A 20,316-nucleotide genomic window follows, 5' to 3' on the forward strand; every position below is an offset into this window, starting at 1 on the left:
CACTAAACCACTGAGCCACCCAGGCTGCCCCATATACTTGTTTTTATTTCATTAATATCTTTTCATGGAATTGTTATTTTCTTCTTTCTACTTTTTTCAGATTTATTATTCTTTTCTCCAACTTCTTTGAGATTCTTCAGCCTTTCTTTTTTAAAATTATTTATTTTTTAAAGAGTTTTAAAAAATCTCTAATTTGAAAAAAAAAATTAAAAGAGAGAGAAAAAGAGAGAGCAAAAGTGGGGGGAGGGGAAAAGAGAGAGGGAAAACAGGGAACCTGATGCACGGCTCAATCTCAGGACCCTGGGATCAATACCTGAGCCAAAGGTAGATACTTGACCAACTGAGCCACCCAGGTGCCCCTAACATTTTATTTTTATATGTGCCTTTTTAAGTGATCTCTACACCCAATATGGGGCTCGAACTTACAACCCTGAGATCAAGAGCTGCACATTCCACTCACTGAGCCAGCCAGGTGCCTCTTATTTTTATGTATATCTTTTGGGTTATAAATTTCTATTTAATGTTTTAATTGTATAATATTTCTTTCATTCTGGTCAAAATGGTTTGATTTCTTCTTTGACCTATTATTTTGAAAAATATTGATTTTTTTTCCTAAAATATTTGGGAATTTACCAAGTATCTTTTGTTATTAATTTCTAATTGATTTCTCAGTGTTCCAAGATGTACTCTCTAATTTTAATTTTTTGAAAATTAAGACTTTGCTTTATACCTGGCATATATTCATTTTTGGCAAAGGTACAATATTGCATTGGAAAGAAATATGTATTTCACAATTATGTATATTGTTCTACATACTATATATTAATTAGGACAGGTTGATTAATTTGTTCAAATATTCTACATTTCTAATTTTCTGTCCACTTATCAATTACTAGAAAAGATATGTTAAAATCTCCCGTTGAAATTGTGAGTGTATCTATTTCTTCTTGCAGTTCTGTCAATACTTGCTTTACATATTTTGAAGCCATGGTTTTAGGTATATACACATTTAAAAGAAATACATTTTCCTGGTGGATTGATCCTTTATCATCGAAATGCCATTCTTAGTAATTCTTCTTGCATTAAGATATCATAAGCTAGGGGCACCTGGGTGGCTCAGTTGATTGAGTGTCTGACTCTTGATTTCAACTCAGGTCATTATCTTAGGTTCCTGAGATCTAGCCCCAGTCAGGCTCTGCACTCAGCAGGGAGTCAGCTTCTCTCCTTCTCCCTCTGCCCCTTCTCTCTTGCTCTCGCTCTTGCTCTCACTCTCTAAATAAAATAAATCAATTAAAAAAGAGAGATGATTTTTTTTAAAAAAGATATTGTAAGCTATACTGGCTTTCTTTTGTTTAGTCTTTGAATGGTATTTCTTTTTCCAAACTCTCATTTTCAATGTTTCTGAATCTTTACATTTAAGACGTGTTTCTTATAAGCAACTTATAGTTAGGTTTTATTTGCTTGTTTTTCCAGTCTGATCATTTTTATCTTTCAATGGAAAGCTTTAATATTTTATATTTAATGGAATTACAGATATATTTATGTTTAAATTTTCTATCTTATTCTTTGCTTTGTATCTGTTCCTTTTTCTCTTTTTGCCTTATTTTGGATTTATCAAGAATTTTTATTATTCTATTTCCTCCTTTATTTGTTAGTGATGTATTCCTTACCTATTCCTTTAGGTGATACTTTAGGGATACTACATGCATTCATGACTTACTAAAGTCTACCCTAATTAGTATTTTTTACTACTCTTTAGATCATACAGGGACTTTAAGACACCTTTTCTCCATTCAGCCCCTCAAAAACCAAGTAATTTGTTGTATATTTTAATTTTATATATATTTTTAATTAGTATTTTATTATCTTGGAGTAGTCAATAATCATACAAATTTAGATTTACTTACATATTTACTAACCTTTTTGTTGCACTTCATTCCTTCCTGCATCTCTGAGCATCCCTGTGAGTTTCCTACTGCCTAAGAACACCCTTTAGGACTTCATTTTTTTTTTTTTAAGATTTATTTTTATTTATTTATGATAGAGAGATAGAGAGGCAGAGACACAGGCAGAGGGAGAAGCAGGCTCCATGCAGGGAGCCTGACGCGGGACTCAATCCCGGGACTCCAAGATCGTGCCCTAGGCCAAAGGCAGGTGCAAAACCGCTGAGCCACCCAGGGATCCCCTAGGACTTCATTTAATGTAGATCTGCTGATAATAAATTCTCTCAGTTTTTGTTTGTCTGCAAATGTGTTTTTTCACCTTAATGTTTGGAGAACATTTTTGCTAGGTATAGAATTCTATAATGACAATTGTTTTCCTTCACAACTTGAAAGATATCTTTCCATTGTTTCCTGGCTTTCGTTGTTTCTATTGAAAAATCATCTTAGTAACTTGTTTCTCCTTTCAAAGTAATAGGTCCTTACTCTCTGGCTGGTTTTATGATCTTTTTTCTCTTTTCTTGGTTCTCATTATTTATATTAGCACTTCTTCTTGTCCTTTGCCCAGTGTAGGTTTCAAGGTGATTATTTGTTGTCTCTCACTAGTTACTCTTTAAATGTTGCCTTCCCATTCTATCTCTCTTCTCTTTATGGTACACCAGTTACATTAATAGTGAACATTTTCACCAGACCTTATTTGTCTCTTACAAATTTCTGTATTCTGTATTTCTGTATTTCTGTTTTCTGTATTTTCCTTTCTTTTTGTTCTCTGTGCTTAAGACTGAATAATATCTTCTGCTTTATCATTCAATTTACTACTTCACTTCAACTGTGTCAAATCTACTGTTAAAGCCATTCACTAGGTTCTTAATTTCACTTGTATTTTTTAAATTATATACTTTTTGGGTTTTTTCTTGGTTTCCAGTTATCTACTACAATTCTCAACATTAACTTTTATTAATTTTTTAAATTATTTATTTATTTATTAAGTGATCTGAACACCAAAGTGGGGTTCAAACTCTTAAGATCAAGTGTCACATGTTCCTCCCACTGAGCCAGTTAGTCACCCCATAGCCTTACCTTTTTTATTTCTTGAACATATGAATTATAGTTATGAAGACTGTCTGATAGCCTTATAATTTCATGATCTGAGACCCTAGTGGGTCTTTTTCTGTCACATTTTTTGAAAATTTTTTTTAGTTTCATCTTGTCTTGTTATATTATAGGCTATTTCTACTTAAGTACAGAACATTTTATATAAAAAAGTGGTAGAGATCCCTGGATAATCTGGATGATGCTATCTTCTTCTGGAGAGGAATAATTTTACTTCTGGCAAGCAGGTAGTCTAAAGGCATCAGTAATTCCAACCATTTTTTTTTTTTTTTTTTTTAGGATTTGATTTATTTATTACTGAGAGACACAGAAAGAAAGGGAGAGACACAGGCAGAGGGAGAAACAGGCTCCCTGCAGGGAGCCCAATGCGGGATCATGACCTGAGCCAAAGGCAGACACTCAACCACTGAGCCACCCAGGTGCCCCAATTCCAAATCATTTAAATCCAACTAGGGATTTCTGTTATTTCCTACTCATTCTTATTCCTAGGCTCCAACCCTTCAAGTTCTCAAATGAAAGTCTGGGGTATTTACCATCACAATTCCCACATAGGGAATCAGCCTCGTGATTGTATTAAAAGCTGTGCCAGGCGTCTTAGACTCTCAGCCACTGCTTTTGGACTCTTCCTCTTCTAGATCTTGGTCCTAGAATGTCTTACTATCTTAATAGTCCTCTTATGCCTTTAAATAGAAGGTTTTTCATACTTTATCCATATTTTCTAGTTATTTTTAGTGAGAGAGTTGGTTTGCGATAACAAAATTCACCATTGCTAAAAGACAATTCTATTTAACAAATTTTTAAAATGAAATCCCAAATAAGTGTTTTTCCCCCCATAACCCACTTCAATTCAGGCCTGAACCATGCTCAGCTAAAAGAAGGGTAAAAAGGACAGTTTGTATACTCTGAAGGTAGTAAGTCAAATAGCAACTTCCATGAGGGTAGAATTTCTTCCAGAAAAACAAAAATAATCTCCCAGCCCATCATCTAACATTTTATCTGTGGCTCTGGCTTGTGATCTTTCCAAAAGCCATATCCTCTCTTAAAAGAAAAAAAAGTTCAAATATCCTATTTTTTCCTTGCTAATAGTTTAGGTCATTGAAAGATTTAAGTGGAGATGATTTTAAAGGTCTTCTAGCTCAACACTATCATTTTATAAATTTGGAAACTGAGACTCAAAGAAATGAAGTAATTTGCTCATGGCCATACAACAAGTTCCTAGAAGAGCCAAGAAACTAATCCAGCTTATATTGAACCTTCAATTACAAATGCAAAATGAAAGCACAACTTCAAAAAGTAAGTATATTAAATAATAAATACGGTGGAAAATAGTCAATCACAACCTCTGACCCTAATACACGTCCTTATAAACAAAACAAGGGAAAACAAAAATAATTAGAAATTTGAATATGTTTAAATAACTACAGTTATTAAGGAACAATTAATTTAGTAGGTGTGATAGTTATTTTAGTTATTTTTTTAAAGAGTCACTACCAAAAAAATTAAAAATAAATAAATAAATAAATAGTCACTACCATTTACACATACATATGAAATTTTTATTGATGAATTGATATGATCAGAATTTACTTCAAAATACTACAAGATGAGAAAGTAGGTGAATGTACAAGTCAAATAAATTGGCCATGAACTGCTAGACGGTGACTGTCCACGGATATTCATTAAGTTATTCTTTTGTATTTGAAATTTTTCATAATAAAAACTATAAATAAAATGAAAAAGGAAGTGAAAAGTTCACCTGTTATTTTTTTCTAATTCAAAAACAGATGACAAATGAATCAATTAATGGGGGCAAAAGGTCAAATCTAGTTATAACAATACAGTTCAACAAATATCTCTACATAAGAAATCTCATCCAATGGCCCAAATGCTTTAAATACTAATTTCTGTCAACTAGGTAGGCTAAGCAAGAGGCAAGAGGATTCATTACTTAGTATAATTCAACCTCCTTTTTCATATTGCATCACACAGATACTAATAGTAATGTTCTAAGAATCTTTTTATTTAATTTTAGCTTTATTGAGACATAATAAACATATAAAAATTGTAAGATATAAAAAAATAAAATAAAAATAAAATAAAATAAAAATAAAAATAAAAATTGTAAGATATATGCATTATAAAAGGACTTCTCCCATCTAATTAACACATGCATCACCTCAAATAGCTACCCTTTCTTGTGAGAACATTTCATTTTTACTCAGTGAATTTCAATTATACAATACAGTGTTATCAATTATAATCTTTTTTAAAAGCTAAAAATTTATTTTACTTATGCTAATGCAGCATTCAGTACTTAGCACATTCTTAATATTCTATAACCCAGACTCTTCCCCACTAACAGAGCAGCACACTGTGGGATGCTGGCTCGGGTCTCCTAAAAATTTGCTTTTTTATACCTAAATATAGGTAAAAACTTGTAATTTGTGGGAAAGGAGATCCCAAATATAAAATAAGAGAGAAACTTCGGAAAATGACTTTCAACATACCCCATGAAATTTTCTCTGTCCAGTCAATAGTCTGCTACATGTTCATTTTTGGTTATGCCCTAAATTCCTTCTTCATTCCTCTGTATTCTTGCTATGACACCCCAAGGCCCTGTTCTTCAGCTCTCAGGTCCAATACTTGCCTGCATCCTTCCATATATCTGAGGCTGGCAATGTGCTAACCTCCTTTCCAGTGACTGCTTGTAGAAGGCAGCATATTATTTTGGCAGGTGAGGTGGAAGATATGACTCACCTCCAAAGAACACTTTCCCAAACTAGGCCAGTCCATGAGACCCAAGATGTGAACTCTCAGTGAGCTAGATTATTCTAATGTAATTATAGAGATATGCAGACCTGCCTGTCAGCGTGCGCTCCTGTGTGAATACACACACAAAGTAGTTCCTTACAAATCCCAGGAATAGAGAGATCCTCAGTATTCAGTCAGTGTTTAAAATCAAGGAAGATCAAGCTTTATTTTTTCATTATTAACTATAGTTCAACGGCAACTTAAACATTATCAGTTGACACTTATCAAATGCTTACTCTGAGATAAGGCAAGCACTGTGCTAAGTTGATGATCCCACGTTATCTCATACACATTCATTTGCATATATTTATCCCATTTAATTCTCAGGACAGCCATAAGAGATAGGTACTAAAAACATCCCACCATCCTATAGCAAGAGAAGCTGAGGCTTGGAGAGATTGAGTCATTTGTTCAGAAACACACAGTGGTATATGACAAGGAATTATTACATAATAGTTGTGATCTTTTTATCACGGCTGAAAAACCAAATCTGATTATGAAAACAGACAACAAGAGCATACAGTTAAAAGAAATTGCATAACCCTTTGGGTATGGTCTTCTACACACATCCTGGATGAATGTCTTGGCTTATCTGTAATACTGCTGATCCCTGGGTTACTTTTCCCTTATCTTCTGAACATATCCTCACCAGATACTGGCACATAGCCCTCCAGAAACAAAACAACTCAGTTCTTGGCCTTGGAGCTAAATGCTCTCTATGATCATCCTTACTTTTCATAGCTAAGCTCCACATTTGCACAAAATGAAAATACAGATCAGAGTAGTGTTTATTAGAGGCGATGATCACTATTGCTACTCAAAATGAGAGCAGCTGCAGGGCTAAGTGACAGGCTGTTTGACACCAGAGTTCCCAATAAAATGGGAAGTGAGGCTCTCCATAGGCAGAAGACTGGAGGCAGAACCTCCCCTGAGCCTGAGACCAACTATAGAAGGAAGGTAAATATCAGATTGGGGAGTCCAGGATTGGAAGCTGCCACCTTAGATTAAACCAGTGTTCAATAAGTGCACATGGCCACTAATAATAACCAGACCTACTACTGCCAAAAAGTACTATTTATCAGCCTTCCCTATGTGGCACTACAATAAGCATTTATACAATTAACTATACAATTCTTAAAACAACCTGTGAGCTTCATATCAATATCACCATTTCACAGATGAGAGTCTGGAAGCAGAAAGCCTTAGTAATGTGCCCAAGATGATATGGAAATCAGATTAGAACCCAATTCAACCTAACTCCATAGCACATGCAATTAACCACTACTCACACTGCCATACACACACCTCAAATCTAGATGCTAAAGTTCATCCTTCCTTCAGAGAGTGAGTGAAAAGACATCTGCCGGTGCCAAAATGATGCACACAAGATGTGGAGTACTTTTCATTAGGGCTTTATCCAGCCTCTCCAGACAGTACTTACAGTTTCCCTTAGTCAGTCATCTCCAGTTCTAAGAGAAGATAAGGCAGACACTCATAAATGAATAATCTTGGGGTACCGGGGTAGCTCAATTGGTTAAGTGTCTGACTCTTTTTTTTTTTTAAGATTTTATTTATTTATTCATGAGAGACAACAGAGAGAGGCAGAGACATAGGCAGGTGGAGAAGCAGGCTCCCTATGGGGAGCCCAAGCAGGACCCAATCCTAGGACCAGGGATCACGACCTGAACCAAAGCCAGACGCTCAACCACTGAGGCACCCAGGTGCCCCAATGTCTGACTCTTGATCTGGCTCAGGTCGTGATCTCAGGGTTATGAGATCAAGCCCTGTGTCAGGCTCCATGCTCAGTGTGGAGTCTGCTTGAGATTCATTCTCTCCATCTTTCCCTCTCTTAAATAAATAAATTTTTAGAAAAAAAATAAATGAATAATGTTAATAGACAGGAATGCCATCTCTGGAGTAAAAGCAGAATTAACATAATTGACATATGAAGCACAAAAAGTATTTTAAAAATCTATAATCTTAAAAAAAAATCTATAATCTTCAAGAAAAGCTACAGAAGGGCAGCCCAGGTGGCTCAGCAGTTTAGCACCACCTTCAGCCCAGGACCTGATCCTGGAGACCGGGGATTGAGTCCTACATTGGGCGCCCTGCATGAAGCCTGCTTCTCCCCCTGTGTCTCTGCCTCTCTCTCTCTCTCTGTATCTCTCATGAATAAATAAAATCTTAAAAAAAAAAAAGAAAAAAAGAAAAGCTACACAATGAAATAGTCACTCTTCCATTCTTCATGGTTGAGAAAGGAAAATATATTTTATTTTATTTTAAAATTTATTTTTATATATTTATATGCAGACAGAAATACACAGATACACACATATAATTAAAGGAGTTATTTTACTTAGCATTTAATAAGTAAGAATTACTGGTCCAAATAATTCTCTAGAACCAACAAGACCTATAAAGGGCCTTTGGACATTTTACTGTGGTCACATTGAGGGGAGCATTAGACTCTATTATAGGCTTCACATCTTTTCTTTAGCTGAGAAAAAAAAAATGAACCAAAGGACTATAAAAGCCATTTACATAATAGTCCAGCCCAGGAAGCTCATTGCCAAGTGGATAGCATGAGAGAGGCTTCTTAGGATTTTGAGAAATGACATTAAGTCTAGTTCCTTAGAGCTTTGCTTGCCAGGAAAGGAAATTTTCTTCCAGATGGTGCAGTGCCAGTGGACTCAAGCCTTGTGTGTACCAGTGCCCAGTCCTCCTCTGAAGGCATTCAACTGCATATTAGCTGCTTATGAGGTATCATTCACCTCCAGTATTCCAGCACCTACCACTGTTCAGACACACATTAAATATGTAAAAAAATCAGTTCTCAAATGAATAAACAAATGGGGTGAGAAGATGCTACAAATCGAATGTTTGTGTCCCTCCAAAAATTTGTATGTTGAAACTTGATCCCCAGTGTGATGGCATTTGGAGATGGGGGGTCTTTGGGGGTAATAAGGTCATGAGGGTACAGCCCTCAAGAATGGGATTAATGCCCTTATGAAAGAGGCCCCAGAGAGCAACCTGGTTCCTTCTACCGTACCGAGGTTACAGTGAAGGAGAGGATGTTCATCTATGAAATAGGAAGCAGGTCTCACCAGACACCAAATCTGCTGGGGGCCTTGATTTTGGACTTGCCAGCCTCAGAACTCTGAGAAATAAACTTCTATTGTTTATAAGTCACACAGTCTATTGCATTCTGTTATTGCTGCCCCAATGGTTTGAGAGAGAAGCCCACATTTGGAAGAGCTAATTAGTGGCATCATCTTCCTTGCCCTCCCCTTTCAACAAAACAGAAAGTCCTGTGGGGATTCTCGCCATGGCACACAGACAGAGGCAGGACATCAGTATGGTACATCAAGACTTGGGTCCCCCTGAACTACTATTCCAGCTTAAATATTTGCTTGTCATTTGCATGCATTAGCTGTGTCGCCTTCAATAAGTCATATGTCTTTGAGATTCTTCCTCATCTAAAAACTGAAGAAATTAGACTGGGTGGCAGTTAAAGATCCTTCCAGCTCTAAATGCTATAATCCTACCTCCCATAAGATGAATCCCAGCCCAAAGTCTCTCGGATTCCTCTAGTTCTTAGTTAAAAAAACATATATTCATTGATCTTCATTATTCATGGATTCCATATTTGTGAATTCACCAACTGGCTAAAATTTATTTGTAACCTCCAAGTCAATACATATACACCTTCATGGTCATTCAAGAATATGCACAGACTGGCAAAAAATTTGAGCCACCTGAAATGCACATTCCCAACTGAGGTCAAAGGTGACTATCTACCTTCTTGTTTTAGCTTGCATACTAGAAAAAAAAAAGTGTCCTTTTTTTTTTTTTGCAGTCTTTTTAGTATTGTGGTTTTTTCACATTTTTATGCCTTTTTGTTGTTGGTGGTGGTGGTGATTTTGCTATTTAAAACAGACTCCAAGCGTAGTGCTAAAGTGCTGTTTAGTGTCCCTAAACTCAGGAAGGTTTGATGTGCTTTACGGAGAAAATACATATGTTGCATAAGCCTTGTTAAGGCATGAGTTATAGTGCTATTGGACAGGAGTTCAATGTTAATGAATAAACAATATATATAAAATAAGGTATCTTTTTTTTAAGTTTTAATTTATTTATTCATGAGAGACACACAGAGAGAGGCAGAGACACAGGCAGAGGGAGAAGCAGGCTCCCTGAGGGGAGCCCAATATGAGACTCGATCCCGGGACCCCAGGATCATGACCTGAGCCAAAGGCAGACGCTCAACCACTGAGCCTCCAGGTGTCCCTAAATAAGGTATCTTTAAATAGAAACACACATAAACCAAGGTCATATATTGGTCAGCTGATAAAAATGTGGTAATCAACTTAAATTTTAAAAATGTTATGATCAGAGGCTCACAGGAGCCCTACCTTATATTTCCTCTAGGATCAATGGTTCAATATTTGCTAATTCAGTGTTCATGGTGACTTTATAGAATGTAACTATTGCAAATAATGAGAATTAACTATATATCCTCAAGCTGGATTCCATATACAGTTGTGTAGAAATATAAATGGCGTACTTCAGAGATGTACTATACACAACCTGTCCAACCATACAGACATGCCCTTGAGATATGATCCATTTAAAAATGGACACTATTGAGAAAACAAAAATGGAAACTTCTATCCTTAACATACCCAAAACAAAAAAAAACTCTTCTAGAACCTTTAGTCTGTGCTCATGATGAAATTATTGCACACGACCTGGGCTCCTGACAACGGTATGCCCATCTGGGAATGTGGTGCTTCCTGGAACGCCTTTCCTGTTCATCTTATGCTTACATAGGTATTCAGAACTTTGCAAGAAATAGCCCAAATGTTTCTAAGCTTCTTTCTCAGATCAGTTTGTAACTGTCATTAATAAGTACAGATGGTGCCCTCATGAGAATGTTCTTCACAAATCCACTGCAGAAACACAGAGCAGTAACAATAAATAATTCATGCATGCACCTGAAACTCCTACTAAGAAGATACAGAGAGATTTTTTTTGAAAGAAGAGGGAACACAAGAGAAGGAAAAAGGGAAAATGAAAAGAGAAAAAGAACAGAAAGAAATGGAAAGAGACAAAAATGGAAGAGAAAATTTGAGTATAATAGCAAGAGTTTTAGACAGAAAGACCACTTGAGAAAGGCATCAGCAAAGTCAATCAAAATTTGTTTCCATTTGCAAGTGAAGGGAGGAACTTTTGGTTTTTGTTTTTCTTTTGGAATATGGTTTGCTACTATATGTCTCAAATATATGGTCAGCTCAATCACATCATTTATGGTATAACAATTTTATGCAACTGAATCTGTCAGCATGCAACTGTCCTTTCAAGCTATCAAAATTAGTATTTAAAAAAAGGAGCATTTTCCTTAAACTCTGAACTTAGGCATGAGGGCTCAAATCCACTTAACTAAATGGCTTCCAGTAAGTGGTTTAACTTTCCAACCTCAGAATTTTTTTTGTTTATAAAGTATGGATAAAAAAAGTAATAAAATAAAGTATGGATAATAGCACCACCTACCACAGAAAACTGTTTTGAAAATTAAATAAAGTAACACATACACTTTTTTTTCCAACTAGGGGTTGGCAGAATGGCTCCCGCAAAGAAGGGTGGCGAGAAGAAGGGCCGTTCTGCCATCAACGAGGTAGTGACCAGACAATACACCATCAACATTCACAAATGTATCCATGGAGTGGGTTTCAAGAAGCGTGCCCCTCGGGCACTCAGAGAGATCCGGAAATTTGCCATGAAGGAGATGGGAACTCCAGATGTGCGCATTGACACCAGGCTCAACAAAGCTGTCTGGGCCAAAGGAATAAGGAATGTTCCATACCGTATCCGTGTGCGGTTGTCCAGAAAACGTAACGAGGATGAATATTCACCAAACAAGCTCTACACGCTGGTTACCTACGTACCTGTCACCACTTTCAAAAATCTACAGACTGTTAATGTGGATGAGAACTAATCGCTGATTGTCAAATAAAGGTATAAAACTGAAAAAAAAAAAAAAAGTAACACATATAGGGCACCTATTTCCATACCTAAGACATGAAAACTGTCATTTATTAATATGCCATTACAATTGATAAATCACATACAGATCTAAGTCACATGGGGGGTTGAAACTGGTAGGTAAGAGCCCAGCATTGAACCAAGCTCCCAGAAACACGTTTGGAGTTTTCTGTCATGAAGGAGTAATTCTGGCAGGAGAAAAAGGAGAGAAGCAACTTTTTTTTAGTTCCTCGGGCTTTCCACTTTTCTTCTCTCATTGCCAAGTAATGGATCAATGACTTCCAAAAGACCAAAACTAATCCTACAAGTAAAAACAATGTGATTACAGGCCCAGGCCTTGGAAGCCACAGCAATATCCTGTCGACGTAAGAAGGAAGGATGTGACAGGAAAATAAACTGGGTAACAGATGAAACAAAAAATCTCTAGGGCCAAAGTCTCTACCATGAGCACCTAAGAGGAGGAGAAATAAAGAATTCTGAGGCCCAAAGAAAGGATGCTACTCCTTTGTATGCATCCAGTAGCTCTTAAGAACTCAGAATACGTATCACGACACATGCCTACAATAAAGGTAAAAATAGTCGTGTTAGATATGTTCTAAAGGAACTTGTCAAAGAGCCCTCACTGCATGATTACCTATAATGGAAGCCTGACTTTGAAATAACTATTTCTGAGGAAAGAAATCATAAAATATGCCATTAAAAAAAGAAAGAAAAAAATCTGAATAGTGGCATCAGCATGTCAGTGAACACCATGCCCTCCCAGTGGTGTAGTTCAGGAATTCTCCAAGTCACGTATTGAAAATGCATATGCAAGATGAACAAGAAAAGAAGCCAACACAAAGCTAAAGACATATTCTGTTTCTGTTGTCATCCCTAATCAACTAAGTCATGTAATTTTCCTTTCTCCATTAGAATATAATGGAATCATAGGCTTTGAAAAGCTCTTTGGGTCACCTAATCCAAACTTCTAATCAGACTATGAATCCTCAGTCTATACTGATGGGTTCAATAAAGGTGAGGGAGTTGAGATGGATAGAACAGTTGTCTACAACCCACAAAAATGGGGGTGAGAATTCCCTGTTCCACATCTATTCGTAATCCCCCTATCTCAGGCCCTACCAGGATCTTGGTCATCTGACACCTCTTCTGCTCTCAGTCTATCAGCCTGTATCTGTCACTGGCCTCTCTCCAACCTCACTGTGGACCCCATGGAATGTTACTTCAGTGAAATTTCTGCCCATCTTCTTATCTTCTTCATCCATGTATCTTGTCGCATACCTCTACACAGGCCACCAACTCTGGATCAAAACCAAAATTTGAGGTCTCGGGGCTGCTGCACACAATTAGACAAATGTTGAATACTCCTACGAGGGCCTCCACTTCATGTCTGTGATTTCACATCACAGCTGGACCCTTGACCAGGTTACTTATCCTTTAGTTTGTCCTTGGTTTGCTCCTTCTAAGTCCAACCCAAAAGCTGAAACGGGCTGCCTATTCAAAGGTAGGAAAGAAGAGAAAGCTTTGAGCGCTGGGTCCTGCTCTGGATTTCTTACCTGGAAATCCATTTGTAAAACTGCTCAGCTATGGAAAGACAAGAGCCATAGTTAGGAGTTAGAGCTGAAGTTAAAGAGGCAGAGCAATTGATTATGTGTCTGGCCAGAGGGATTTAGGTTGACTTACAAATGGAGGAGGGGCTGGGAAGTCAGGAGCTAGAGAGAACGAGGTGAGGTATCAGGCCAGCAGACAGCTCCAAATCTAAAGGGGTATAAATACGCAACCATCTGGCAGAACTATTCCTTCTCTGCAGGCCCTAAGCATCTGCCCTGGAATAGCCAAACCAAATCAGAAACTCTCCCATCCCATTCAGTGGCTCTGCCCAATTTCAACCATTCTCTCTACAAACCCTTCACCATCACATCCAAACCACCCCAAGCACATCAAACCATTCCCCCATCCTACACACACATAAATTTACTGCCTGAACCTACTGCCATTTGCTCTTTTCAGCTTCTCAGTGAAAGAGACATTGCTTCTTCTATCACAGGCAACTCTGTCTTCATCTCTTCTCTTCCTGTCCCCTCTGTCTCCTGAATTACCTAAATTATTCTAAAATCGTTCTTCTCTCCAGCATCTCCAGACACTCCTATTCCTCTAGTTGTCTCCTTGCCTTAGTACAAAAAGCAGCTTACAATTCTGCAGTATTTGAACTGAGATGGTTATTCATGCTTCCAATTCACAAAGCTTAGCCATCCACCTACTAAGAGTTCTGCGTGACTGCAGGAAAATCTCTGAATACCAAATTCAAAACAGCAGCCATACATTGCTTATATTGCCAGAGATACTTTGTTTTGTTTTGTTTTAATAAAGGGCACCAAACAAAGACCCGATTTCCTGTAAACACTAAATGAATTCTCAAATGAAATGGGAAAGAGGTTGTTTTCCCAACCAAACCTAAAGTAAGAGTCAATAGTCACTGGCTGCCTCGCCTGACTCCCTACAACCTCTTCAGGAGGGCCGTGGTCTGCAGAAGGACACCTAATGGTAGCAGATCTGGTGAAAAATCACCAAGAAACACAAGCCAGCACTGACAGGGCACCAGCTTTACACGGTAAAGACCCAAACCTATACACAGTAAGAGAAAACAAAGGGATTTTACAGGCTAGGTTTGAGACCACAATGAAATAATACAGAGCTTTAAGAACCTGTTTAGTAAGTTCACTTAATAAAACAAACTATCCCCATGGAGATGGTCCCAGGTACCTATTTATCAGCAACTACTTAAATCCATGCTGAAGTTATTATACAGTTCTTGACTTAAAACTCTAGTTAAAGATGGCAAAATAATTTGAGATCTCTCCATTCTTGTAGGACACATTCCTGAATAAGTAATCAATAGTTAACTTTTTTCCTTTCCAATCAAATCTCTGCTACTAGTCACTATCCGGCACTATGCTCACCTGCTCCAAAGTTCCTTGCATCACAGATTTCAGCCCTGGGAAGAGGCTCAGAGGTGGCATGCCTTTCTAAGGCTAACATACCATCTTCTCTGCATAATACAAACTGCAGTTTCAGGAATGTTGAACAGTTTGGGCTTCTGCTGATGCTGCTCTTATTATGAAGACTTAGCACAGACATTTTTAACACAATAGTCATTCCTCTCACCAGGCTACATAATTCCTCTAGCATCATGAAGACATAAACATGTTCCGTGCCTTGTATCAAAAGAAAGAGATAACAACTCTATGGTGTGGGTGGGAATGGTGGGGTGGGGGGGCGGAGATGGGGGAGGAATAGAGAAAAATAGTCTGGATGGGGTAAGGAATCTTCAAGGAAAGCTGAGCTGAGATGAAAAGCCAAGGAGCTGTGCCTGGCTTGATCAAAGAGATCTAGTTGAGAAGTTTTCTATGAATTTAAACCTCCATATCAAATCCTATGTGATTATATATCAATATCAGAATTTTAATGCTGGAAAGAATTAATCCTCCGGAAAAAACATTTTCAACCAAGGCACAATGAAAGCACGTGAGAATGCAGCAAATCGTCAAAAATGTGCATATCTCAAGAAAAAAAACATCATTTTTAGTTCATGTGTTAATAATACCTGAAAGAAATCAGAAAATAGTAGAATCAATAACTTGGCTTATTTAGCACTACAGCTGAAACAGCTAGCAAAAATAATGGCTACTAACACTAAAACCTCTAGCATGCTCTCTCCTGAAGCTATAAGCTGTCTGAGGTTAGGGCCATGTCTTTCCCCATATCCTCAGGGACTTAACCCCTAGAAGACACTCAATAATTGTCTATGAATGACTAAATATTATTAAATTGAATAGGCTTTGGGGGTTGGTTACAACTTTGACAACTTCAACTTTTTAAGACAGAAGGATGAGAAACAAAGCTGAGATCTGAATCAAAATGATTCTGGAGGCAATGAAGCCCAAAAGTGTGTAAGTACTGATCCGGCTGGACTAGATTACTCCCATTATTGCTAACAAAGAGTATACGGCACTGACTTTGTAATCAGTGCTTTTGAAGTTATTAGACACACAAAAATTCTGTCAAGAGCTCCTTTATTCCTATAATCTCCCCTATACATACACATGAAGCTTAATATAATCATTTCAGTTTAAAATTTATTGAGCATCTTGAATGTGCCAAACACTATGCTAGATACTGGATACATAATGGAGGAAAAAAATTGGTTACTGTCAATAAGGAACTTAAAAGTCTGGAAGGGATGACAGAAATGCAAACAAAAACAAAGAACAAAACAAAAAGATGACACTATATGTAGGAATAGACGTATGTACAAGGAAGAGAACTAAAGCAAGGAGTGAGTAATGCCGTCTTCAGGAGACAGGGAAAGCATCATGAGGAGAACCACCTGGCCAGAGCTTTGATTCAGAGAGATACGGGAATTGCCAGTCACATAGGGTGTGGAAGAACAAACCAGGAATCTGGTAAAGACCATCATGGGCAGACCACCAAAGTAAGAAGCAGCTTCATGTTCTGGGAATTAATAGGTAGGTGCCAAACCAGAAAATGAGAGATAAAAAAGAATGGAGTGGGACGAATTGAGAATTGGGGAGAAACAAAATTAGGACAGGGCCTTTGCAATCAAGCTAAGGAATTTGAACCTCATCCTAACATCAGTGAGGGCCCACTGGGGGTTTCAGGTGGGTAGAGGTGAGGAGATCAATTTTATAAAGGTTACACTGGCTTGAAAATATCCATGATTACCCAGGCTACTGACCTTCTCTAGACTCTGGGGAGTATTTATTACATGACTCAAGGTGCCAGAGACATCTTTACACTGTTACTCTTATTTTGGGTATAACTTCATATACCAGGAAGCCATGGACCATTTCTCAGATTGTTTCTTTATTTCCCCTGGATTTACCACAACATTCTCAATTAGGAATCTGCATTCAAGACCGCTCTCCTCACCTCCAGACTCTAAAATGCAATTGCCTAATCAACATCTTCCCTTGGCTTTTCACAGACATCTCAGAGTAAGTTTGTTCAAAACTTACTTCATCATTCTTCCTCTATAGCTGCTCCTCCCCCTGTGCTCACTCTCTTGGTGGATCATATCACTATTCACCCAGTTGGCCTGAGACTAGAAATCTGGAAGTCATCCTTGATTCCTCATCAATTACCAAGTCTTACTGACCTTACTGCCTAAATATCTCTCAAATCCCTACCCCTCTCTACCCCAGGGCTACCATCTTGGTCAAAGCCATTGTCATTCACTCTTGTCCCATTCAATCTGTTCTCCAGCCATAGCCATAACACTGATATCTTTATTAGACTGCAAATCTGATCACATCTTTCTCTAGCTCAAAAACCTACAATAATTCCTACTGCTTCAAGATAAATTCTAAATCTTTAAAAGAGCCTGAAGAGCCAACCCTTCAATAGTGCACCCAGGATTGTTTCTTTAACCTCATGTCTCATCACTTCCCTCCTCACACTCCACATTCAGGCCATTCTGAAATCCTTTTAGTTCCTCAAATATTCTCTCTCTCTCTCTCTCTCTCACTCTCTCTCTCAGGTTTCACGTACATTTTCCCCCAGCCTGAAACATTAGCCCATCCCTTACCCATTCTCTTTAATAATTGTTCAATCAATCCCATCAAGACTCTTGGTTCTATGAATACAGCATTTCATCTGTCCGTTTCATGGTATCCCAGTACCTAGGACACTGCTGACCACACATTAGGAGCTCAATAAATGTTTTCTGAATTAATGAATGAACAAATAATTGGGGTTCATTCTAAGTGACTTTTAATTATCCTCAGGCTATAATTTCAAGGTTCCATTAATTTGCTTGTAATGGGAACAAAAACTTTCACTAATACAAAATAAATATATCCTAGGGGTCCCCACACATGCCCAGGGAAGTTGGTGAATGGTATACTATGTCAATAATACTTTTCCATTTTACCCTCTTATCTATTCATTTTTTCATGATCTATGACTAGACATGTGATATGATTAGTAATGTGAGTTAATACTGAAACTGTACAATGTGCTAGATTCAAAAATAAGGATAGAATATAATGCAAAGGATATAATGCGATTTCAGGAAGGTAAGGCAGACTGGTATGGCACAGTACAGATAGATAAAAACAAGAATTCTCAGTACAAAGTATCAAAGATTTCCTATATCATACACCTGCTGTGCAGCTGATACAGTTCTTGCCCTTTAGAGATCGAAACTCTAGAGTCTAGTATAGACAATGCATGACCAGGCCACATCAACATCTTTAATTTTGGGCATTCCAAGGCTCATCATCCAAGAGCTATTCATATTCCAGCTGCCATGGGTAGCTATTCTAAATGAAATCCACCACATGTACTATGATACAAAAAGAAACAGCTAAGTCTACTGTGCTGCTTTAAACAAGCACAACATAGCTATTTCACTGCAAAACATAGACGGCCCAATATGAAACAGAGCTCAAGTATAACCAAAGAAGTCTTTGTTTAGACAGTAAGTCTGAAGAGGGACAGAGAGTCTGATAAAATGCCCCTTGCCTACTATCCAGCAAGGGAATAAATCTCCCAGGCTGTTAGCTAATTCCTGCACTGTATTAAGTGCTTCCACATGGTGTGCCAAGAGGCACCTAAGGCAGAGCATGCTTGATTACATTACTTGTTGACTAGGGCCCTGCAGCCTCATCAAAGGAAAGATGCAGGCCAGCATTGTGCCAAAGCCCCTCACCCTAACCAGTGTTCCCACTCTTACAGAGGCCCCCAGAATGCTCCCAAGATGTGAGGGGGCTTGCTTTAGGAAATTTAAACTCCAGCAAGGATTAGGCATCTACAGTCATTACAGCACTGGACCAAAATGTTCAAAGGAATTTATTTTACTTTAGTTTACCCTATTTGAGCAGGAATCCTAACCAGGACTCATCCTATCCTTATAATTATATGAAAATGTCTAAATGTGGCTATTGATCCAAGGAGAAAGGTCATACAACAAGGCTGTACCACTGGATCACTCACTCAGGTTCCAGAGAAGGCAAATTTGGTCGCAAAATTGGCTGAGAAGTTTCTGAACTTTCACTGCCTTCCCAAAGAAACCTGATGGCCCAGAAAAGTAAAATACCAAAGCATCCAAGGGTTGTACTATATAAGGATCCCTGGCTGTCTTCCTGGATGTCTTCCTTGATGTGTGTTGGGATTAAGAAGCCACACTTCAGGGGTGCCTGGTTGGTTCATTGGTTAAGTGGCTGACTTCAGCTCAGATCACAATCTCATGGTCCTGGAATCAAGCCCCTTCTGGGATTGGGCACCCTGCTCAGCAGGGAATCTGCTTTTCCCTCCCCCTCTGCCCCTCCCCCACTCATGTGCATGCATGATATGGGCTCTCTCTTTAATAAATAAATAAAATCTAAAAAAAAAAAAAAAAAAGACTTATTTCAATTCCCAACAAAGTAAGAAAGGTCATCAACCCAACATCAGAATCACTATCACTCCAGTCATCTCACCTATATCGTATCTCCAGATTTGGTCCAAACCTAGGTTCTCACTCCAAACTTGTAGTAAGATTTTAATTCAGTTGAGACTACATTAGAGAAAGCCTAGGAACTGGGCCTAAGTATTCTAAGATTCAAAGACTTACAGGGCATGAATTACTCTGAAAGTTACTTAAGGTCAGCAACCCGTAAGAGTATACTCAATTTAGCACCGGAGTAATCCTGACCTTAATCTTGAGGTCAGACAGGGTACAAATGGCCTCCTCTTGAACAAGATTGGCCATGACTGAAGCTCTGCACATAAGGCCCTCTTGCTAGGGCTGGCCCCAGCCCCAACAACAAATCAGAGCTAATGGGGATCTTTCTCCCTTATACCATCTTGCCAGGGAAGTGATGAAAATGAGAAAAACATAAAAGATATTTTGATAATCTCAGAAATAAGCCCTAGAGAATATATAGTACTTCCTGGGCAACTCTAAAATTACATCTTAGAGATAAATCCATATATGGAACAGTCTCCTACACTGACATAGGCACAGATGATTCTTGTCCTGATCTGACATTCCAGAGGAGAGAGTTATTTTGTTGTTTGAAATCATAGAAATAAGGTTTCTTATTGTTTTATTATTTATTATTATTTATAAGGAAAAGTATGTGCTCAAATTTGGCATATATATATTAGTCATAAGAAATCAACATACATTTTAAAGAAACCAAATGCGCTGTCAACTCCAAAACAACCAGAATATAAGAAATACATCCATATACTTTGTTCAAATATATTCTAGATAGTAAATAGTTAAGAGTCTGAGATATATCCATTTATAACTCAAAAAAAAAATTCTCCCCTTTGGTCTGATTAAGGCATAAGGACAAGGAATGAACAGAAAAAATACATATTTTACAATTCTGTTTTGCTTCAGTAGACA

The 20,316-nt window shown here is 37.8% G+C and overlaps 2 protein-coding genes across 2 annotated transcripts in view; one reads left to right on the top strand and one right to left on the bottom strand.

The window, feature by feature from the left end:
* The window catches only part of FRAS1 (Fraser extracellular matrix complex subunit 1), a 434,689-nt gene that overhangs the window by 367,821 nt on the left and 46,552 nt on the right, over positions 1 to 20,316 (bottom strand).
* Positions 11,473 to 11,895, top strand: LOC607191 (60S ribosomal protein L31-like). The gene has a single exon (XM_038582343.1). The coding sequence runs from the start codon at positions 11,482 to 11,484 to the stop codon at positions 11,854 to 11,856; it is 375 nt and encodes a 124-aa protein (XP_038438271.1). The 5' UTR covers positions 11,473 to 11,481; the 3' UTR covers positions 11,857 to 11,895.

This window comes from Canis lupus, chromosome 32 (genome assembly GCF_011100685.1).
Source record: "Canis lupus familiaris isolate Mischka breed German Shepherd chromosome 32, alternate assembly UU_Cfam_GSD_1.0, whole genome shotgun sequence".
NCBI lineage: Eukaryota > Metazoa > Chordata > Mammalia > Carnivora > Canidae > Canis > Canis lupus.

Excerpts from the sequence above, each read along its gene's own strand:
- LOC607191 (XM_038582343.1), top strand. The coding sequence starts at position 11,482 with ATGGCTCCCGCAAAGAAGGGTGGCGAGAAGAAGGGCCGTTCTGCCATC.